The following is a 23,627-nucleotide window of genomic DNA, read 5'->3' as shown; positions in this document are numbered from 1 at the left end:
TTAACTACCTGAAAAACCCCTCGAATATGCCTATCAAACCATTTTAGCATTTTCTTCATGCACAAAACAAGCTTTGGAACCATTTTGAACACGATTTTTAACGCACTTACAATATCTCGTATGTGTCGATCTTGGCCTAAACTGAACGATAAATTCCAATACTACGCCATTAATCTTATAAATTGCGAAAATTTTTAGGTTAACTACCTGAAAATACGTCTCGAACGTGCCTATAAACACTTTTGATTTTGGTTGTAAATCTATATAACTTGTGTTCTGTTTAACGCGAGGTATGATAAATACTACACGTGATAAATTGTAGAAAAGTTTTAATATCTCGGGTACCTGTTTGGTCTAGTGCGAGGTCATTTATCTACATATTAAATTATATTATCTAAAAAGTGTTTTCACATTGAATGAGACTTACACTTTATGAAACATGAGACTTTTAAACACGTTTTGTAGGACATGAGGTAATCTTACGTTTGCAGTTGAGAACATTTTTCCAATTAATCATGTTTCGGATATTTTTCTGACTAATGAGTTTTGGGTTTTTTTTTTTAACTATAAAGCTGTGGAAAAGAAGAGCTTTCATTGTTTTTCAAGTGGCAACACAGAGTACAATGAAGTGAATTCAATGGGCCTGAGGTGGACCAAATCCAACCATTGATCTGGATTTTCTAATAAATATGTGCAGTATTTGTTTGACCATTTATGTCACTCACATCACATGATTGATTCATAACAAGGTAAGACTTTTTGTCCTCCAACTGAAAATGTCCCCTTTTTGCATTTACACTTTTCAGACCCACATTTTTGTTTACATCACCTTTGAGTTCAGATTAGATATGAATCCATTCGAGTCTAAGAGTTTATTATTTTTAAATCGAATCATTACATATTTTAAGCATTTAAGTTTCAATTATTTTCTATTTCGAGTTATTTTAAATGTTTAGTTATTTTTGGAATTAACGTTTCTAATTGGCTCATTTTTGAGTTTAGAAAATAGAATTATAATTTATAGTTAAAAGTACTGCTTGCACATAAATTTACAGAGTCGGGAATTGTAGCAGCAAATGATTAAAACCTAATAAAAAATGAAGATTGAAATAAGAGGAAAATATGAGGCCTTAATCACCTGGATCAATTGGAAGTAGGAGAAAGATGGTAAACAAGTTTCATAATTTCTCAAACTTGAACCTCACTGGGTGGGATTGATGAGGGAAAAACTTTGCTCTCTGATCTGTTCCTACTAAGCATTCTCTTCAAAGAGAGTGTCAAAGAAGAAGACGATGCTGAAAGATGATCATTATCATCAATGGCGACATCACCAGAATAGGATGAATCACTAAGATTCTCACCATTCGATATTTCCCCCCCACTCTCTAACGAACTCGCTTGAGAATCCGTATGATCAGTACCCAACACAGGAGCTCTGCAAAGGGGACAATTTGAGTGAGAGTTGAGCCACATATCAATGCATTCGACGTGGAAGCCATGGCCACACTTGGGTAAGTTCCTTCCAACTTCATTATCCTCGAACAGACTTAAACAGATCACACACTCTAACCCAAGCTTGTGGTGTTCTTCCACGTTGAAAACAAACAATGGAATGGATGAGATGACGGAGGAATCGAGACCCTTTGATGGGGTGGTGGGGAAAGTGGCGCTGAAGGCGTGGAAATGGCGGAGGCGATCGGGGTGGAAGACGTGAGATAGGGAAGAAGATCGACTTCTGTGACGAGCTTGAGCCAAGAACCATTTGGCGTAGACGTGGAGGAGCAACACGAAGAGAATTACGAGAATCAGAGAGACGATGGCAGCTAGCAATACGTTGCCATCGTAGGAAGAAATGGAGCTGAGGAGATGAGAAATTGGGTTCGAGTTCTGCTCTGGTGGGTCGATGGAGACTGACATTTTTTTCTGTCGAAGATGAAACTGTGCAAAGTTGAATTATTGCAAGTAATGAAGATGAGAGTCTAAAGTGTGATGTTGATGTGATGGAGATTGAAATGGGGGTTATTGTTATATATCTAATGACTGAGGAAGAAGAATAAGAAATCAATGGAATTGGAATCTTGTGTAGATGTTTACGAGAAAGTCAAGTTGTTTGTTGGGATGAGTGATTAAATCATGGAATTCTGCTCCTTAAATATATATGTGTGTGTGTGTGTGAGAGAGAGAGAGAGAGAGAGAGAAACTTCATGTAATGTGTGTATTCAAGTCAAAAGAGAATCCCACAATCCAAGGAGTAAATGAGAGTAAAAAAGGGTTTGGAAATGAAGGACTCGTGAAGGCGACGGCAGTTGAGGAGATGGGTTATAGGATTCTTCATGTGATTGTTTTAGGGAACCCAAGACAGGGACCATTTCTTTGTGACATTTCCCTTTACGATTCTACTACGAATTGAGGGCTCAATTCATTTGGGGGATCCATGTGAATCCAACCAGACTGAGGTTCCCTTTTGACTCCTTAAATTGCACCTTTTTTGACTACACGTTTCGGGAGAACTTAGAACTTTTGTGCCACTAGGAGTAGCCAGCCTCGTGATTCTTCACCCAATCCCACCGCAATCTACCCATTTCTCCAATCCCATCACATATTAGAACCCTGTTTTAGGGTAAACTTGGTTGATTTTCTTGTATAAAATAGTAGGATGATTATTTTCACGATTATTTTCTCATCTAAGGAGAATGCTATAATGTTCTATGAAATACGTTTATAGACAATTTTAGATGATGCCCGTTTAGATTATGCCCAAAAGACACGGCGTCTTCTCAAACTTCATGTATGACCATAAAATCAGGTCTTCCCATAAAACACCGAATATGCCAAATCTTCTAAGAATAAGAGTGTCTTCCGTTGAGTAATGTAACATTCACCTTAGATGAGAAAATAATAGCCCTAGCACCTTATACGAGGAAGTAATTTTTCCCAACACATGATCTAAACTCAAGTTCCGCATGATACAAGAAGATTGGAAACTAGAAATTGATGGAGCAAAACTTACATATTTTAATTGTAATAATTACTATTATTGGTACAACAGTTGGATTGTTACTAATCTTATATTTTTTACAAAGAAAAATACAATCAATGAAAAATGCATCTCAATGTTATTTGGACAAGTTCCATTATCAAGAAAACCAAATCTCTTGAGGTGTGGTCAATCCATTAGTTTATATCTTTTCTCCTGAACGCCTGTTACTCCCATTTTTATTTCTATGATAGTATGAAGTGGCACCTGCAATTTGGAACCATATCAAATGTAAGAACTCAAAAAACAATGTTTTCATTTGTACCTTTTTTATTCTATTATATAAAGACTACACATGCCTTGTTAAACAACTTGAACACACTGTTTTTCTTGGAGTACCCATATATTTTTCTTGTTAATAGGGTGGATAGGGTTGATTTTGGACCGAGTTAATCTAACTAGGAATAATTTGGTTTTAAAATTTTCAAGTTTTGGGTCAATTTAGGGTTTAGGTTACAACCGAGTTGGGTTGGGTTGGGTTTGGATTCAGGTTAGGTCAGGTTCGAGTCAAAGTTAACAAGTCTACTCATATCCAAAGCATTCGAAAATGCATTTGGAGACATGAACCTCCAAAGACACCCAAATAAATGGAATTACTTTCAAATTTTTTCATACGAATGTTAGATCCATATGTATCAACATTCACATCTAAGTCCAAGTAACATAAGTTCTAAAAGGTCAAAGTAGAGAGGCTAAGCCATGATTCTGTAAAACTTGCATATAAATTTCTTTCTACTTCGTGGATCAGAGATAATGTTCTATCTATCTATTGTAAAAGGAGAGAGAACAGGGCATCATATCTTTCTTCATTTCAAAGACTAAGCTCCTCGCATACAGAGAGCATAGAAAGAAGCAATAGATTAATGACACCCAAAAGAACAAATAAGTCGAGACAACAATTTCAACTTATCTATTAGTTACCTCAATGTGAGGAATTTCCTTGAGGGGCCTATCAGCAAAATAAGCATATAACGCTCTCAATACAGCCTGAAAATGAAAGCAATAATAAACCACTCAAGATTATTACTCACAGCATGAGAATTCATAAAAAGCACAAGATTTTGCCATTAAATGTAACCTGGTGAGATATCACTACAACGGGTGCTCTTTGTCGTTCAAGCTCAATAATTACAGGTTCAAGCCTGCATTAAAGTGGAAGATGAATTGAACCTCAAAAGTTTGAATGTAAAACATTATTTGCAAACAATTCAAAGGTCAGTATGTTGACACACTCTTCACCTTTGAATAACATCCAGGTAAGATTCTCCCCGAGGATACCGATATCTAAGCTTGTCCTTCTTGCGAGACCTATAAATAGGACATAATTACCCAAGACTGCAGTAAAATCATTACATGTTTTGATCCAACACAAGCAGTGTTACATGGACTAAGCATATTATAGCACCAAACCCCTTCTGGTTTAAGGTTTGGCACAACAACACACCCACTCGAGTGCAGAAACGAATATGCATCCGCTACAGTAATGGCAATACTGAATTGACAATGAAGAAAACAAATAGCAGAGATGATTGATGGATTATAAGAACATCAAACTAAAACAACCCAAACCATATATTGACCAAAATAAAAAGGGGTAGAAGAGTAATTGAGGAAATTATTGGTCTGGGAAGATATAAAGATGAGAAGGATAATGAGGTTGAAACTTGAAACCAGCTTTAGTGTGAACCAATTATTATCTCACATGTTCACCTGCTTTTTACCTTCTTTCATTGGGTTTTGAATAGAGATCACTGTCCACTTTGATGAAGAAAGAAGAGAGGAGGAAGACTAAAATTACAGAGTAATCTAGACAAGTCTACGTGATAGGTTTAGGCTTTTGTAGTCTTTAACTAACTTTTCTTTAGAAAAGAAAAAAAAAATCCATTTACAATATAAGCCATGTACATATGAGATAATGTAAACCCATTTCAGTTACAAAGCACCATCAGGATAAAAATCTCATTACCTTTAATATGATTAAAAATGTCCACCTAGATTATAAGTATAGGTTTAGTTTTATAGAATTTATAAGACAATAATCCCAAAAGATAAAGCATCTTTGTTAGCCATTCAACTATAGAATGGTATATACCCTAAGAGGTTGGAACTATGGTGAAGTTAGGTATAAAAAACGAACCCCTAAACCCACATCCTATTTTCGGACACTCCTTAACTGACTAGACAAATCCAATACTTGTTTATGAAAGGAGTGTCAGACACTTGGATACATGCCCATATTCGACATCCATACCTGAGTGAAAGTAACACAGAACACAAGCTCCTTCATATAACATGAATTAACAAAACCAATGATAAGAAAAGCTCTATAATAATGTTACATTCTCCTGGGTCAAATTTTCTCAACCGGTGAGAAAAAATATGTAGCAAGAGGGTGATAAGGAAGACTTACTCATACTCCTCTGGCATATTCTTCTTTATTTCTTCATAAGTCATTCCATCACACACACCAGCATTTATCTCATCAAGTGCACGCCATTGTATCTGTCAAAAGTGTGAAGAATTATCCCTCTGTTAACATACCAATATATATTAATTTCAACTTCCATAATGGCTAGAATGTGAACAATCAACAAAGGGACGGACAAGTTACTTTCTCATGGTTTCACACGCACCTTTGGAAATCCAACAATTGGACTTGCTGTCAGAATTGTTCTCTGGAGGGTGCTGGTCCAAATCTATATTACAACAAAATCACAAAAATTAAAAATGCTTACACATTCTGTAACACAGTTTGATGAAGTGTCAGTAATCTGAGCCTATTTCAGTATTGTGGGCAACAGTGCATAATATATAACATCCAAAGAAACAGCTTTCCATAACATCTATACAATTTCATTTACCCAAAACATGATGCCAAAATGTAGATCTTTGAGATATACTTGAATGATCTATAGTTTGAAAGCATTTTATTTTGGAAAATTATCTGATAAACAGGCTGTGTAAACTTTATTATACACAAGCCTGTCTAGTGTCTACTTTAATGCCATGTGTCCGATTTAGAGTTTAGGGTTTTAGATTTTCAGGTTCTAATAGGCAGGGTTGAGTTAAGTTGCCACAGCCTGTGTATCAAAAAATTACTCGAATTTTTCTTTAAGTTAGATCAATAAACTAGCAAATGAAACTATCTCTAGCTAAAGAAATAACAGCCAACAGGCAATAACTCTACCACTTAAGTATATAAGCAGGCTTCCAAAAGTGAAGAATGACCAGGACATGGAACGGGATTATAACATTGAATTCTGAAAGAAAAGATTTAACTTGCTTGGGTATAAATGTAAACAGTAAAGCATTGACCAAGTTGGAGCTTACAGATGCGGTCCTTTCATTTTTCAGTCGCTTCTCAACGAAGTTTGCTAGTTTCTTCATATATATTTCTCCAGTATCACTGTTGCAACAGGAAAAGAAATTCGTAGTAAGTTAATTGAACCAACAATCACATTGAAATCAGATCAATAATATTAAAGATACGAGTATATCTCTCATTCATGACAGGATATTTAAACAAACATTGATCAACACCAGTATTCTGATAAAAGTTATCATGTCAAAGAAAGACAAACAAATCGACAGGAAAAACTGCAACCACCTATGCCATAAAAACAATCGAAAAGGCTACCTCAATACGCTGTCACCACCAATTCTACCTCTAACATTATCACGACTCTCTCCATGCCTGGTTAATAATATTGGACGAGGTGTGAGATGGGTGTTGACCTGCAAATCATATTATGAAAATGGTAAATGTAAACACTTACTTTAACACATGTAAATAATAAATGTCAACAGGTGTAGAATCTGATGTTACAACTCCTTCCATATCTTGCAACATAACTCGGTCACAAGTGCAGTTGCATGATGTTGTCAGATATAATTTCACCAGGATATGTTATGTTAACCAAGATTTAAGGCCATATCAAGAAGAAGAAAAAATACTTGGATTCCAAATTGTTTTGAGCTCCAATTCAAAAAATAGTGCCCTAGTTCCTTCGCCAAAAAGGTTTTGCATCCAATATAACAACCAGGACAAACTGTGAAAAGGGACTTAATAACTAAAATTAATTATGTGATTATAAATGAAGCTCACTGCACACCATACCAAGAAAAAGACAATTCGTCCAGGAAGGTAGCCACTGATGTTGTTAACCTGAATCCAGTAAACATGCAAATTCTTAGTTAATATTGCAAAGCAATGGAATCATCTTAAGAATTCAGAAAGAAGAAGGGTAAACGTTTAAGGAAAAAAGAAACAAAAGATATGCCAGAAAAAGCTTTAAGAACAACAATGCCATAATAATGACAACTTTCTCCAAATATTAGCCAAACAAGACAGAACCAAATATGCACACTACTTTTAACTACAGGCACAACAAGACAGACTAGATACACCATTTTATGCGCATGATACCATTGATCCCACGTGCACATGCATGAAACACAAAAGTCAAATAAACAATGATAAAGAAGAAGTATTGAACTGTACTTGTATTTGTCCACCATGCCCACTAGCCATATCAATCATTTTGATGTAAGACCCTTCGTCAACTGGTTCATAAACCTAGTAACAATAAGCACAATTGTGCACCTTAGAATGGCGATGAGTATCCAAAGCAAAAATGTTAACCTTGAACTACAAAAGCCATTCAGAAACTACCTTTTCATAATTAGCTAATCGGGTTATAAAGTCCCGTAATCCAGCCTCAAAATCTGGCCTGCAAAACAATATTGATAAGCAAGTCTGGAACTCTTCATCTGAGCAGGAAGCAAAATGTTACTAATTAGAGCCTTACTCTTCTGCATAGTCAGGACTTTGTTGTATTTTAAGACGAATATTTCTTTCAATAATCCTTTCATCATTGCATATTGTTTCTAGAAAAATAATCTACAATCAAAAACAAAGATAAATATATTAGAAAATTAAAATTAGATGTAGTATATTCTGGATTAATCTTTGTATTATATCATTAAGCAATACATCAGATGTACATTTGTTAATCATGATTTCAGTAAAACAGCATATGCAGGATCATGAGTCACACACAAGTGTCCCCAATTACGTGGGTATATGCAGTCGTAACAAACCTAATTAAAATGCATTACGGCCACATGAGTACAATAAGGATTATATAACCCCAGAAAAAGTAATGAGCCAGGCCCTATGGGCTTATTAGCTTTTCCTTATCATCTGCAACATATCACACATGCTCCACCAAACAACCATATCAGTTCTTCTAGGATACAGGTAGCTGATTCCTTGTTCTGTAATAACAGTACCTTACAATTTCCTTCAGCCATTTTCATCAGCATATTCCGTCTACTCCTGCTACTGTTAGTTGCATCAAATATTCCAACCTACAGTTGAAGGGATTTAATGAAGTAAATTAGTCAGCAGAACAAGGGAGAAATACTTGTCACAAAATAACTTACCTGGCCACCTTCTTGCATCCAGGCTATCATATCATCCATTGCCAGGGCTGCTACCTAGCAGCAAGTGACACATTAAAACTACGTACAAACTGAAGACTAATATGGTTAATATCAATCAATCATCAAAGAAAAAACAACTTAATTAGTAAAAGCATATTTTTCAATGGAAATTCAAGCCATGAAGAGATGAAAACCAACTATTCACTAAGTGGAGAAATTAAATCATGCTGCTGATGGTGATTCATACCAAGAGTTTCTTTGGATCATACAATTAATTCAATACTAATTCTTCTGACTTTTATACTTGTGGTGTCTGCCAACAAATATTTGATTTACATACCTTAAGATGGGTTAGGAGTTTTACTAGACCTGCATGTAGCAGGAAAAAACTTTGCCAGCTTCTACTTAGGTGCCACAGAATGCTTCTTGAAAGTGTTTAATGGCAAACATTGCTCTTGAAAATATAATGAAATTCAAAATTTACAATCTTCTAAGGAGCACTATGATACAGTACATTGAATTCTTAACAAGGCCTCAATTTCTGCACTCAAAACAAGCAACACATTTTAAAGACAGATAGAAAGAAGAGAAAAATCTTTCTCAGACACTCACCTCATTACGTGCCTCCATGCCTTCAGGATTGTCTGCTCGGAAAAAGTCAGCTGACTGAATGAAAGGGTGAATCACCAACCAAAAATCATTCCCAACAAGAAAAAAAGGATTTGCACAACATTCCATTTCAATTATCAATTTATTAGATAAAGCCAATAAAAGAAAGTGAGTTTATTGACGTGCAAAGCAAACAGCATAAATTTTACTAGCAGCATCACAGGAGATGCTCCCAGAATAAGAACAAAGGTGCCTAGATTTACCTGGTTTGTACCATGTTTGAGTCGACGATACTGTTATGGGAAAAAATAAAGATCCAAGTTATTCTTATTTCATTTCAAACAAGTCAAAGCAAAGAGGGCATTCAAGGTAAAGTACAATAACCTTTCCAACATTAAAATGCTTAGTATCATGTCCCAACCAGCGAAGATATCGTGTAAGTTTAACAGCAGTAAAGGTCTTTCCCCGAGCTGGCAAACCAACCTAAGAGTCAAGCAACTAGTTAGCACTGCCTATACTTAACAACTTCAGCTGATTCTCTTTCACGTAATTGGTAGAGTTCATACCATATGGTTCTATTTTAGGAATATGAAGAAGGTCAACATTTTAAAGTCTGGATAACACCAATTTGACAACTAATTTACAGTAAAGGAGGTAAAAGATGGTAAACTATAAAAAAAACTATTGAATTATTCATGAAGAAGAATACCAGGACAAGAGCTAGATGTCTATCCTCCTTTGGTCCAAGCATCTGATCAGCTATAGCTGCAGCTGCAACAGCTCCAGCAGCTGCAGGCATTGAATTCTAAAAATCCAAGGAAAAATGTAAATATAAGAATACCACCGGAAAGAGAGAACAAAGCATTCTTTACTAAGAACAGGAAACATGTCATACAAACCTTATTTTGACTGCCCAGTTTAAGTTCAAAACTAAAAGCAGCTGAACGAGAAGATTTGACCATCCTGGGAGATCCAACACCCCTATCCACAAAGAGCCCCCTGTGATTGTCTTGCTTTTGCAAAGGTGAAAAGGTTCCCACAGATTTTGATTCAACTGTCCCAGATCCTGAATAAACCTTAGAGGAATCCGGAATGGCAACCTCCATCTCCTATTAAAAGGTAAGTACACTGCATTAGATGCAAACTACAAAATAATGGAGCTTAGTAACATTCGTAAATAATATCTGCCTATTGAGCAAGTAATCTAAGACACGATGTGAAGAACAATTTGCCTGCAAATTTCTTGATGGGTGTGCCTCTTATGCCTGCCACTTTATTTAGAATTAAGATATAGGTTTACTAAACAATATGATTTCACATATTACACATCATGTAATACCGAAAACAACCATGCTATAAAGGATGGGGGCATGAACACAAGTCTATACTCTTTCACGATGGGAGAGTTGAGCATCCACGCCCATGTCCATCCAAAGTGTTGGACATGGGAACATCAAGAAAAATAAAGTGTCAGAGTAGCGTGACAAAATTGTGTGTCCACATCCTTAAACTGATAATATGTTAAAATCCTTTTCAAGGCTCATAGAACAATCTAGTTTATGCATTTGCATGATGGGTTACCAAGACAAACCATTATAGTAGCAGTTCGATCGCAACAACCCCCAGCAAATGTTAGAGACCGTGGATTTTCTGCCAAATTGGCTGCATAAACCAGCCCAGAGTTTGCTGAAGTGGGTGGAGCAGGTACAACATAATGTTCAAGGTCAAGCTCCAAACTAGCTGAAGAGCCATTCTACACAGGAAACCACAACTTATTTATGTCCAAGTAAATTAATAAACATAAAGCTCTAGAATCAAGGTTAAGCTCCAATCAGCTGAAGAGCTATTCAAGTTCAATAAAATAACAACCATATTAAAACTTGGAGTAATCATTCAGAATTGATAATTTACAAGTGAAACAATCTTTTTCAATACATACCAAGGATTGAATAGCATTTTTCTCTTAAAAATAAAATATTTAAGAGAACATGGGCCAAATAGTGCATACCTCATGACCTGTCTCTGGAACTGCATTAATGCTAACATCAGGAATACCACGAACAGTCGAAGGCCGGAGATTATCTTGAAATGCTCTCCAACTTGCTGCAAGATCAAAGGGAGAAACCCTGTCTGCTTTAATCAGCACTCGATACTCAAGAACCTCCTCATTATCTAGCTTAAATAGTGCCAGTCTTGCATCCCCTTGTAAGGTACCCCCAATGAGCTGTCGGTTTGGACCCTCCTCAACAATACAAGGTGTGTAACCATTCTGAGGCTTCAACAAGAACTTGAAATCCAAAGTTTCTACATTCAAACATGTAAAACACAAATAAGTAAAAATCCCCACAAACCTTAAACCGGACATATCACTTGCCAATAAATTCCTAAGTTTCACTTTAGCTACTACTTCTGAAACCAAACGGACAACAAACGGAGCCTTAAAATTTTACATCAGAAAACACAACCAAGCTTCTAAATCTGGAAACCCGGTTCCTGAAAACGTAAAGGAGGACTAGTAGACTATAAAATATTCATTCGACATAGCTCAAGAAAAAGTTAATTCTGAAAAGCTGCTAAGTTATACGATAACCTTATTTTCCCCAACGCACATATTCTATTTAATTTTCTAACCAAACAGACCATACCCAAAAATGGAGAACAAAAAAAGAGTGGAGCAACCCTAGCACACTTTACCGTGATTAGGGGGAACAACAAAGCTCAGTTCCCACATGGAAGTCGATTCTCGCTCCATTGAGAGCTATTAACATTTAAAAGAAAAATTAGAAGATCGAAGAAAACAATTGAATGAATAGATTAAAGAAGAAAAGAGAGGAAATTACAGCTTTGGAGGAATCCCAGGAACCAACGAGAGGAACGGAGCCATAAACATGAGGAATAAGGTCTCCTTTCTTCTTGTAATTCTCCATCTTCAACGAAACGTAAAGTTGACCGCCGGCTTGGTCGAGGCTCTCCTCTCGTTCTTCGCCTCCATGCAACCCTCCATCGGCGTTTCTCGATGCACCCGTCCCCATCCAATCTTCCTCCCCCTTGGCCTCGTTTTCCCCTCTTCTATAAAACAACAATTAAATAATTGAAATTGAATAGATTGCAGTACTACAAATTTTAGGTTCAGCTGCTTCCATGGTTGAGTAAATACTGAAGTATATTCTTATTTTCTTTCTTTTTTCTTTGGGTGGATAAGAAGATTGAATCGAGAGAAAATATATATATATATTTTTTTAAAAAGAAAATAGATAATTTTGTCCTTTTTATTTTTGGATTTGATAAAGAAAGGCAATTCGGCTGGGAGGGTTGGATTTGGGGCCCATATATCCTTTTGCTTAGATACGGCATTGCTTCTAAGTAATATATCTTAATCTCCCTTTATTCGTGTAACACGTGTACGTACGCTAGAGGAATGACAGGTGTCAACTCCTAATTGCCAGTGGATATATATCGTTTTGATCTAAAAATGATGGCGGCTGTATATTGCCTCTTCAAGCCATGGGGCATAAACGAATAAATAAATTATTTCTTTCTTATTTTGTCGGTGGGAATAGGGTTTTGTTATTGTTGTTTTTTTAAATTGAATAAATAAATAGTTTTATATAAACGAATAAAGTAAGAGAAAATAATTTCATTAACCAAAAATGCCTTATAATATACGATTTTAACCAACTTTTTTTGGATTTGCCAAAATGACCAACTAAATCGCAATGCGATCGATAATTCGCAACGCGATCTCCGGTATCGCAAATCAGTTTCCAGATTCGCAACGCGAACTTAGACTATCGCAATGCGATAGTCGAATATCGCAATGCGAATATGTAAATCGCAATGCGATAGTCGACTATCGCAATGCGAACTTGGACTATCGCAACGCAAACTTCGACTATCGCAATGCGAACTTGGACTATCGCAACGCGAACTTAGACTATCGCAATGCGAACTTCGACTATCGCAATGCGAATATGTAAATCGCATTGCGATAGTCGACTATCGCGCAACGACGGGTGGTATTGCATTTGTTTCTTAAGAATTTTCTCTAAAAAGATAGTATTCGCGCGGACGTGTCGAAGACACGTATTACCATTACCATTACCATTACCACGACCACGACTACGACTACGACCCCGACCCGAGACGAGACGAGACGGACGACGGCGGCGGGCGAGAGTCCCCCTTGTTTCTATCACTCAACAAGGAAGTGGGAAAGTCAAGCCTTAAATATCATTCCCAATATTGTTTCCAATACTATGTGGGATTGAGCATTACCAACATTTGTTCCCAATACTATGTGGGATTGAACCTTAAATAGTGATATTATTTTTGAGTGTTTTGCTTAAAATTGCAATAATCGCGATTGATTGTAGATTGACTTTTAATTATGACATATTTAATCGTATAATACTAATACAATTGGTTGCTGATTCAGTTGTTTTAAGGTGCATGATTGTTAATTGTTTCCTGAATAATCACATTGTATTGGAAACAAGTGTTGGTAATGCTCAATCCCACATAGTATTGGAAACACTATTGAGAATGGTATTTAAGGCTTGGCTTTCCCACTTCCTTGTTGAGTGATAGAGAACAAGGGGGACTCTCGCGCGTCGCCGCCGCCGCCGTCTCGTGTCGTGTCGTGGTCGTGGTCGTGGTCGTGGTAATACGTGTCTTCGACACGTCCGTTGCGAATTATCAATCGCATGCGATTTAGTTGGTCATTTTGTTAAATCAAAAAAAAGTTGGTTAAAATCGTATATTATAAGGCATTTTTTGTCAATGAGATTATTTTCTCTATTAAAGTAAATGTTTAACTCATTGTATATATCCCACCAGAAATAAAACTTCAACCTTTCATTTGATTTAAAAGAGGAAATGTCATTTGAGTTTATAAAATCTAAATGCAAATACATTCAACATAAAATGTAAAGAACATTCCCTATATTTCAGATACACAATCACAGTATGATATTGTAAATTATTACGATTATTAAGTAAATTAAATAGATACGTGATTTGATAATTGTAGAAATAAGGATACTGAGTGATGATCAATATATGAACAAAGAGATCTCAAAACATAAATAAGTGATCCCATCTTTTAAAGGCTCCATGTATACAAATACAAAGGCTCCTTGTATAAAAATAGTCAGTTTAAAGTTGACACATAAATATTTATTAATCTACGCATGCGTCTTTAAGAAGACACACATTTGGATTAAACATGTCTGAGCCTATTGCTTATCTTGTTCAATTCCTGAAATGCACTAATCGTCTCTGCATCAAAACCACCTGCGAACTGAAATCTTCCAATGGTTAGCATTTCTCGGAGTTGAATTTGATTTACTCTTTTTGGTTATTACCTGGTGCACTCTGTAACCAAATCTAACCCCTTGAAGCAACAGATTGGTTTCCTGTGGACATTCCTTCCATTGCACCTCTTTGCTCGTTCTTTTCATGTATTCCCTCGCTAGCCTGAGTGAGCTGAATTTCATCTGCAACAAAAATCATGGAATGTTTTCGCATACAAGTCTAGGACAGGGACTAAAACCATAATTCTACCCTATCTTCACATTTGACCATTTCTGGGGCTAAACTACACGTTTTGTACCCACATATCACTTTTATTCCATTTTGGTCACCCAACGTGTAGTTTACCAATTTCTTAAAAGCAGATGCAAATCCATACAATGTGAGATAACATGAGTATCCTTGACCACTCGGCCACCTCAATTTGTCCAATTTTAGTTTGTTTAGTTGGCTCGAGAAAAGGAAAGGAAGAGAAGCTTTAAAATGATGAATCTCCTGCCTTCATTAGCAATGTTAATTTCATTAGATTGATGATCCCTTCAAATGCACTTCATGGTTGAATATAGGCAAGGACGGAACTCCCTTAGGGCGCAAGAGGTACCGCCCTGTTAAAATTTGTATATTCGATGTAATTTTGGTTTAATAGTATTTTGGTTCATGTCAAAATAAATATTTAAATTTAAAAAATATAAAAATTTATTAAATATTTAATAAAGTAGTGGTCGAATTAAGGAATAATAAGTACATGTTCTCAAATTTTTAGTCTAATTACAATTTAGGTCATTGTAAGTTAAAATATTAGACAAATTAAAAGTTGTATTTTGAATTTTTAAGTTTTTTATTATAAATTTAAGGTGAATACAAGATAGTATATGTACAAAGACTTTCAACTATTTGACAATTAACGCTCATACCTCTACATACGCAGTGCTTAAACCCGAGACCTAAATGATAACAATAATCTCCTTAATCACTAAGGTCACTTTTTCATACTGAATTTCGAGTTTAAATACTTAATAAGTCTTTATATTTTTTAAACAGTCTAATATTTTGGCCCCTGTCAATATTTAATATTGACTCCATCCCTGAATATAGGTAATGTGAAAATGTTGCTCATTTTTTGTAATTAAAATTCATTGTTTTGAGAAGCATAACATTAAGATCTACCTACCTGACCAATCAAACCAGTTTCCAACATCCATTCCCACGGGATCTGCAAATCTCTGTATCTTTTGATACTGCTTTCTCTCATCCTTTCTATGTTATTCACGTTTTGCTCCAACCTGAAAGGTTTTTCATCATGCAGTTAATTCTTACTATTGATTCCAAATATCCGAGATTTATAGCAAGTAGCTCAGTTTATACATGCTCGCCTGTCTTGCAATACTTTCATCCTTTTGAACTCTGTATTGAATGGCTCTTTGGGGTTGGCCTTAAACGATGATACTTCGGCTTCGAGTTTCTTTATGTCTCGGTAGCTGAACGCAGCTTCCCTCAGCGCATCGGCTTTTCTCTCCGGCCAGTGTGGGAAATGCTTCAGAACTGCCCTTTCATCCACCAGGGAAGATAGTTCTTGATCTAACCACTTCACGAATACTTCAACGTCTGATATGTCTTTGAAGACTGCAGATTGTACCTCCGAGATTAAGAAATTTATGAACTCCTTTTGTTTTTCGACGTCAGATTTGATCTGTGTTCATTTATCAATATCGACATTTTGTTAGGAAATAAAAGTGGGGTTTGGATTTGGAAGTGAAAGGCTAATGTACTTACAGCTGAGACATAAGTTGATCGGTTTTCGATTTCGCCTATCATGTTCTTAGTAAATGCAAGCAATGGGGTTGCTGTCACGTTGGTTTTGTTTTCAATGCTGGCATCCTTCCTCGTTAGAGAACGATAAAGCTCCCCGACTTCGGGTACACGGCGGATCGATCTAGAGTCTGCTAACAATTTCGATGGCAATGGTGGTGCTGGAGGTGCTAGTACCAATGGCGCTTTAGCTTTGTTTTCATTCACTTCCTCAGGATATGCAGAGATAAAAGGATGATGAGACCTTGATGGTGATTTTGGTGCTTCGAATTGCCGTTCTTTTCTCATAGCCAAATCCTGGAAAATCGGCCTTGGATACACATTTTCCGAATCGACGAAATCCGATGATTTCTGCTGCAACGCGTCCGAATTGATGTCCTCCTTGGAGTTATGCAACTTCTTCCAAAGCAATGATCTTCTCTCATTGTCATGTGCCTTGAGGGAACTGATATGTGCTTTCAAACGAGCTACCTCCTGTTTTAGGTCCTGATTTTCTTTCACCAATGAATTGTTTATAGCCAAGGAAGCCTCGAGCTGTTTCTTGAGGAGGCCGATCGGTTGACGGTGTCCCGATTTGTCGTCTCCGAGTGGCATTTTTGTTTCCTCGGCTTTCATCAAAAGAAGAGTTTAGCAGATTGATTTTGCTATGATCTTCTTCACCTTTTATATGCCTATTCAATGCTCTTTACTTTTGAAGCAAGATGCTTAGCTAAGGCTGATGTGTTATATAGAGAACAACATTCAGTTCTGGTCAAATGTTACCTTTAGACTCCTCTTGTTTAATTCATTATATAAGTTTTTTTGTGTCAAATGGTCCCCGTACTTTTCATTTTATGCAGATTTTATCCCTCAACAAAAAAGATTACAGATATTTTTACCATTATTGCATGTTTTAAACATTAATCTCCAGATATACGAGTGATTGCAAGTTTCCAACTTCCGTTTCAAGAGCTTTCCCATCAAACCCTATGTTCCTATGTTTATATTGCATTGCAATTGGGTGGAGTTTGCTTGAGAATCAAGGTAAAAAGAAAAGTGTGCATATCAATGAAGGACGGTGAAGGATGCTGACACTGCAAATTAAAGGGAAAAAAATAATAGAGAACTGATTATTACAGCTTACCGGAATCAGTTCTCTTCCTTCTTTTTACATATTTACTTGCATCTCTATTTCTTCTAGAAAAAGAAAAAACAAAAGTTGGGTCTATCAGGATTTATTCTTTATAGATCCTAGCTTCCTCTGCTTCTTACTTGGATAGTTTGAAACAAAACTTTATTTTTCCTCTGATTCATCTTTTATTTTAGTCCCTCTACTATGCTGAAACTCAGAATTTGATCCCTTTATTTTACTTTGACATGTTCATTTATTATTGGTTGAACATGGTTGATACATATAGCTTGATTATGTGATTAAATAAGAATAAAAAAAACTCAAAATCGGTTTGACTGTGACAACTAATAAAGGGATCAAATTATGAAAATATAGAATATAGAGATTAAATCTAAAATTTTAGCATACTGTAGGAACTGAAATCAGAATCAGACCGTATGTATAATGTTGAAATAAAATATAGAGGGTAATTATGATTGAGGTAAGGAGAAAATACGAGAAAAGACAAAATTTAGTTTTCGGGGGTGGTTGGATGAGATTAATGATCTCTTTATTCTTGTGTAAGATTTTAAGGACTTTGGGATTGATCTGTACAAAGAAACCCACCCTGGAGGCATGCAATTATTATATTTCAAAGGACCTCAGACTGTGTGTGTGGTGGGGTGGGGGTTTCTCTACATTAAGGGTGACCAGCTTTAAGGGATACCCTAAACATCCACAGGGTCCAGGCTTCCATCACCGTCTTTAGGTTCCCTAATGACAAGGGAATCTTGCTCAAACGGGCATGTTCATGGGCGGGATCGAATTTGGTCACTTGAACTTAACTTGATTAATAAATCTTTTCATCCATATCCGACACGATCAATGATTTAAGAAGATCTTATTTCACTGGAAATTTGATTGGATTTTTAGGTTAAAACTCCTATTTGATTTGATCTTAATATAAATTTTATTTTTATTAGTTAAAACAACAATCTAATTGAAAAAATATAAAATAAAAAAGAATATTATTACAATTATCTCTAAATATAAAAAATGTTTATAATATTATGTTGTATTAGATTGAGTATTTTATATTAAATTCGAATCCGACCTGATTCACGTCCTTAAAAAAACTTGATTAAACCCAAATCAGGAGATTCAAAATAAAAAATCGATCGGGTCGAATAGGATGAAATGCCCATCCCTATACTCAACTCTAGGGAGAAGATCATGCAGAGAAAGGTTCACTAACAACCCATAATACAAAAATGTTATATAAAATTTGACCAAACTATACCAAATTAAATTATAGATATTAAATCGAAATTTCAGCACAATATGAGTTCTATTATGGGCTTATGAAGTTATCAATGAAGCTGCAAAGACTTGTTTAAAATGCACGTAATGAGTTGTGCATGTACACACTCTTATTTCTTCAACATTTTATTGGTAAATTGCCATTGTAAGAGTACTTTCATTATACATCAGATTATGACATATCTATAAATATCTTACTTTAAATGCAAGATTTAAACCCAAACCATTGCAGCATCAATCCCTCTTATTACTTATGATGATGATTTAACTGATATGTCTACAGTGGGAAAACTATTCAAACATCAAATGTACACCAAAACATAAAGAAACTTCAAATCCTTTTCATTATAACATTGCATATTAATCAAGTTGTTAAAACCCGAACTCGGTTGTTGCCGATAAATGCTTGCCGCCGGAGCATATGATACCCGTTTCTGTAGTGCCCGAGGGTGAAGCAAAGCTGCCTTATAGCTTCTGGTTTCGCTTCCGCTCCGTCGAGTATTGCGACTCTTTGCCTCTTGGTCTCATCCTCTAGTTTTTTAACTTAGGATAGCAATTCCTCCTCCAATCTTTGAGATGCTTCTGCTTTAGCAATTAGCTTCACATGTTCCATATGTAATTGGTGAAGATGCATGTCCATTTGAACAATCCGAACTTCCCTGGAACTAACACTGGCCTTGAGTGAATACATCTCGCTCTTAAGCGCATTTCTTTCCGATTTCGAAGTCTCAAGGCCTTCATTTAGAACTTTAATGTAATTGCTTCTCTTAGTTAGCTCCAGTTTCAACTCCACAATTTCGCTTCGAGTCGAAGTGGGATTACCCTGCAGATCTTTCTTCTCAAGCTTCAAACTAGCATTTTCTTCCAACAATGCCTGTATCTTGCTAACTACATGTTCATTTTCTTTGTCCATCTTCACACTTTCTTCTATCTATGATTCTGAGCCAGTTGTTCTGAGTTGTTTTTACTGTTGGATCTCGATCTTCAGGGAAGCGATTTTTTCTTCGGAAAGTTGTATTCGTTCATTAGCAATTTTCATTTTTTCTTCGTACTATATAATTCTAGCAAGAAGATCCAAATTATCATGTTTTGCTCCCCTTTCAATACACTCTTCTTCTAGCATCCGTAGCTTCTCTTTCATTTCATTTAGATCAATCTCCAGTTCAGCCATTTTCCCACTCACCCCTTGATCACCCTCATTCCCTGATAAAACTGAGTAATCATCAGATTCCGGTTCAGAATCTGTTGAAGAAGATGACTTATCTCCTTTTGTGTGCACAACAGAGCTTTTCTCACCAGAAGCAAGGAAGACATCAACACCAGCAGCAGTAGGGCGGATTTACGACGACTCGACCTTTGATCCGGAGAGGAACATCTAGGGGGAAGATCAGAGCCAATGTCTGACGGCATGTTCCTCCTAAATTCCTTTGTCAGATGATCAAAACGCTCGGCCAAAGAACGATACATGCGGTAGAACTCCTCAACTTGAACTATAAGTTCCGACCTCTTCTTATAATACATCTCAGCCTTTTTGGCAAAGAAGTCTGCATCTTCTTCAATCAGCTTCAGCATCGTTTTTAATCTACAATCCATTTCTGTAGTCACAATCTTACCATTATTTTATCTTGCTTGACATACAAGAAATTCAAATTAATTCAGAAACAAAATCATGTACGAGGGCACGGAGAAAGCAGTAGATTGCTAATATTATACTACCACGCCCTTCATCTCGTATTAACAATTTCATCATAAAGAACATAAAGAACAACATCATTTTACTGATAGGATGATCATTGTCACAATTGGAACAGTTAGCTCTTTATGCACATACAAGAAAGAAAATAAATCATCAATTCAGAAACACGAGAGAAAATCAATTTTCTTACTAGAGATGGATGCAGGATTTTATACTAAGGGTGAACTTATACTTGCTTACCCTCAAGATTTTCTGCAAGCCATTTTGAATTCTTGGGGCTGGTGTGGCTATCCCACCACCATGAATGTGGCTAAAGATACCATGATGGAATATTAGAACAAAGGAATAGAAAATTGAGGAATGAAGAATTATTTTATTAGTAATGTATACAAAGATTTATATACAACAAATCACATGAATGCCATGGCTGTTAACTGCCCAACAACAAGTTAACCACTTTAGCTAACTAATTTTTAACAATCTAACAACTATTTGTTTATCTAGCATTCACCCGACTTCTTCGACCTTCTTGATGTAAAGAGGAACACTAGAATCGAAAGTGTGATGCTTCCTTTCGTTCTACTTGAATCGAAATTGTGATGCTTCCTTTCATTCTACTTGAATTAAAAGTGCGATGCTTCCTTCCGTTCTACTTGAATCGAAAGTACGATACTTCCTTCTGTTCTACTTGAATGGAAAGTGTGATGCTTCCCTTCATTCTAATCTATTCACCTTTCTTTTTTTCGGGAAAAGACACTGAAGATAATGACCATGCTTTGGCGTTGAACCCATGATAGAGATCCGTGAAACAAATTTTCAAGATCCGTTTGATTTCGGTCGCATAGGCAAAACCAGACTCTAAATCTTAGCAGTAAAGAATTGAACTCACTGCAAACTTTTGATGTGAATGAACATTCAAAAAAATCTTTAAAAAATCTATTCCATAACAACAAGGTGAAACAAATCAGACACCAGCAACATCATTGAAACATTTGGTCCGCATCACCACAGAGTAAGTTGAACACAACTCCCTCGTGACCGAAACGCCCTGCTCTACCAATTCTATGCAAGTAAACCTCACAACCAGGCTCTATACGATTGTCATGTTTCACAGGAAGACCATAGTTGATGACCAAATTAACATGTTGCAAATCAAAACCCCGGGTAAGAAGATCCGTTGAAATGAGGACTTGAGTCAAACCATCTTTAAACTCTTTAACTATCTTGTCTCAGTCAGCTTGATTGAGAGCACCTTGAATTGTGGTAAAATTATAACCAAGCTCAACAAGTGATCTATGCAACGTACTAGCAATATTGCTTGTGCGTACAAATATTATTGTTTTCCCTAGGCGTTCTCCAAATTCAAAAATCCTCTCTTTGATCACCATAACCTTGGAAAGTTCATCTGGAACATTCATCTTGTACTGCTTCACCGACTCCAATGATAGTTCTTCTTTCTTGACAAAAAGTTGTGTCATAACCATTTTTTTTAAACAATTAAGTTTAAAAATAATTATGACTTTATTTGAAATTTTGACGATTTTGAATTAATTTGGATGGGAGTCGCCATCAACCTTTAGGTTAGATAGGTTGAATACCTAAAAAACGTATTTAAAACAATTTTAAGAAAAATCCTTTTTTAGACAAAAAATCGGTCTGCGTTATCAAAGATTCAATTTAACGGGTCTGGGAGTTGATTACGCGTGGGAAAGGATATGCACCCCCACAGTGCCAAAAAATTGGTACTTAATCGCTTACACGTTGTCGTAATGGTGGAAATAAAAAATCGAACATAAAGTTAAAATATGATCTATTTATTGAAAATTGATTAATTTATTCCAAATTAATTATCAGATAAAATTCTTTAACTTGAAAAGAAATCTCGAGATTTACAGTCCTCCATCGGGAAAGCTATCTCACCTATTTCTTATTTGTAAAAGAATATTATCTCTTTTTAAAAAAAATTAAATTATTTAGAAAAAAATATCGAAATTTGCATGATCATTTAAAAGAGGATCGATTTAATTCAAGTTCATCGTTAGTTTGATTGTCGTATCAGATCACACTACTTCGATCAAGAGGTGCTTTCTATGCCCATTCTACATAAATGTTCTTGAAAAACATTTGAGTGATAACAAATAAAGGAGTAAAATTAATAGCTAAAAATAAATACATATTTAAATATGTAAAGGAACTATAATAAAAAAATTTAAATTGAAATATATAAATAAATATGCACATAAGAAAACACAAAGAAATAAAAAAAAATCATACAAAAAAGGCTTATAACAATTACATAATTTATATACATACATACATACATGAAATTATAATTCAAAGTTACAAATTTGGACTAAAATGCACATTTACAAACATGATAAGCTAAAAAACTAATAAAAGAATCTTATCATACCTAGTAAATAAGGACTAAATAGCAAGAACAACAACTTTAGAGGTATAATAATAATAATAATATAAAAAATCATAACTAATGTACAAATATCATGTAACATGAGTACTAAAACAGAAATAAATCCCAAAGAAATATGCATGACCAAAATAAAACAAACCAGAAATTCGTAAGGGTAAATAAAAATTATACCTAAGAGTAGCAATATGCAAAGCTGTGACTGAAATGGAAGATTTGTAAATATAAGGAATTAATCATGTAAATAAACATAAAGAAAATAGACAATGATTAAAATGAACATTATGCAAATTAGCTATCCAAATAAAAAATATTAATAAAGCAATGAGATGAAACAAACTGGGGATAAAATCACAATTATATCGAAAGTTAAAGCCCATAACAAGAACATATATTTTTCATTCAATGACCATATCGAACATTACATAAATAATGAGCTCGAAATAACATAAATCAAATCTTTACTAGTGACTAAAATAAAAAGTTAAAGAATAATAAGGACTTTAAGTGAAGTTTACCCACGCGATAAATCACTCTGTTGCTCCTCCACGAAACAGTGTCGTTTTGCACATTATATATATGGTTAACACCCAAACGCTAACCCTAACCGACTATTCCCTTTCATTTTACATTTGAGAGGAAAACTCTCTCAAATCTCAACTATCCTCACTCCCCTACGACGGCTGAGAGCCATAAAACACCAAAACAGTCATCGACCACCGTACACCTCAAACCAGTGGCCTAAACGAAACCACACGCCACCACTCTGACCCTAAAATAAGACCCAACGATCCCTAAAGAAGAAACAAAGCTCTCCTTCCCCATTTGGCCATGAATGGCCCCTCAACCGAGGCCCAACAACTCAAAGCTCCGGCGAGGGCTC

The 23,627-nt window shown here is 35.7% G+C and overlaps 3 protein-coding genes and 1 pseudogene across 4 annotated transcripts; all 4 read right to left on the bottom strand.

Annotated features, from left to right (window-relative positions):
* Positions 1-1,188: 1,188 nt before the first annotated feature.
* LOC120179197 (RING-H2 finger protein ATL63-like) lies at positions 1,189-1,917 on the bottom strand. Its single transcript, XM_039184858.1, has one exon. The coding sequence runs from the start codon at positions 1,915-1,917 to the stop codon at positions 1,189-1,191; it is 729 nt and encodes a 242-aa protein (XP_039040789.1).
* A 1,078-nt stretch (positions 1,918-2,995) lies between these two features.
* LOC120179196 (6-phosphofructo-2-kinase/fructose-2,6-bisphosphatase-like) lies at positions 2,996-12,273 on the bottom strand. Of its 2 annotated transcripts, XM_039184856.1 has the most exons (23): positions 11,932-12,123; positions 11,786-11,849; positions 11,100-11,395; positions 10,683-10,844; positions 9,991-10,200; positions 9,801-9,896; positions 9,476-9,574; positions 9,355-9,384; positions 9,095-9,148; positions 8,483-8,536; positions 8,330-8,407; positions 7,846-7,937; positions 7,710-7,767; positions 7,539-7,613; positions 7,155-7,202; positions 6,675-6,772; positions 6,368-6,443; positions 5,671-5,733; positions 5,448-5,539; positions 4,277-4,345; positions 4,116-4,179; positions 3,959-4,024; positions 2,996-3,244 (listed from the first exon to the last, which is right to left on the bottom strand). In XM_039184856.1, exons 1-23 carry the CDS (start codon positions 12,121-12,123, stop codon positions 3,167-3,169), a joined length of 2,214 nt encoding a protein of 737 aa, XP_039040787.1. In that variant the 3' UTR covers positions 2,996-3,166. The 2 variants fall into 2 exon arrangements, with proteins under 2 accessions (XP_039040787.1, XP_039040788.1); XM_039184857.1 differs by lacking the exons at positions 2,996-3,244; positions 3,959-4,024; positions 4,116-4,179 and having other exon boundaries at positions 4,277-4,372; positions 11,932-12,273.
* A 3,449-nt stretch (positions 12,274-15,722) lies between these two features.
* LOC120179173 (protein CHUP1, chloroplastic-like) lies at positions 15,723-16,821 on the bottom strand. The gene is made up of 2 exons (XM_039184844.1): positions 16,175-16,821; positions 15,723-16,091 (listed from the first exon to the last, which is right to left on the bottom strand). Exons 1-2 carry the CDS (start codon positions 16,802-16,804, stop codon positions 15,756-15,758), a joined length of 966 nt encoding a protein of 321 aa, XP_039040775.1. The 5' UTR covers positions 16,805-16,821; the 3' UTR covers positions 15,723-15,755.
* Positions 16,822-19,584: 2,763 nt separating this feature from the next.
* Positions 19,585-21,800, bottom strand: LOC120179190 (annotated as a pseudogene).
* Between the last annotated feature and the right edge of the window lie 1,827 nt (positions 21,801-23,627).

Source organism: Hibiscus syriacus, unplaced genomic scaffold, assembly GCF_006381635.1.
Source record: "Hibiscus syriacus cultivar Baekdansim isolate YM2019G1 unplaced genomic scaffold, ASM638163v2 tig00112407_pilon, whole genome shotgun sequence".
NCBI classification, from domain to species: Eukaryota; Viridiplantae; Streptophyta; class Magnoliopsida; order Malvales; family Malvaceae; genus Hibiscus; species Hibiscus syriacus.
Note: the sequence above shows the minus strand (reverse complement) of the source record. Positions and strands in the feature narration are given on the sequence as shown.

Bases quoted from the DNA above. Each gene is read 5' to 3' on its own strand.
- LOC120179196 (XM_039184856.1), bottom strand. From the start codon at position 12,123: ATGGGGACGGGTGCATCGAGAAACGCCGATGGAGGGTTGCATGGAGGC. The intron at 9,385-9,475 runs GTTATTGTACTT...TTCCCATAACAG, and splicing joins AGCATTTTAATGTTGGAAAG to TATCGTCGACTCAAACATGG. The intron at 4,180-4,276 runs GTGAAGAGTGTG...ACTTTAATGCAG, and splicing joins TACCTGGATGTTATTCAAAG to GCTTGAACCTGTAATTATTG.
- LOC120179197 (XM_039184858.1), bottom strand. From the start codon at position 1,917: ATGTCAGTCTCCATCGACCCACCAGAGCAGAACTCGAACCCAATTTCT.
- LOC120179173 (XM_039184844.1), bottom strand. From the start codon at position 16,804: ATGCCACTCGGAGACGACAAATCGGGACACCGTCAACCGATCGGCCTC. The intron at 16,092-16,174 runs GTAAGTACATTA...AAATGAACACAG, and splicing joins GATCAACTTATGTCTCAGCT to ATCAAATCTGACGTCGAAAA.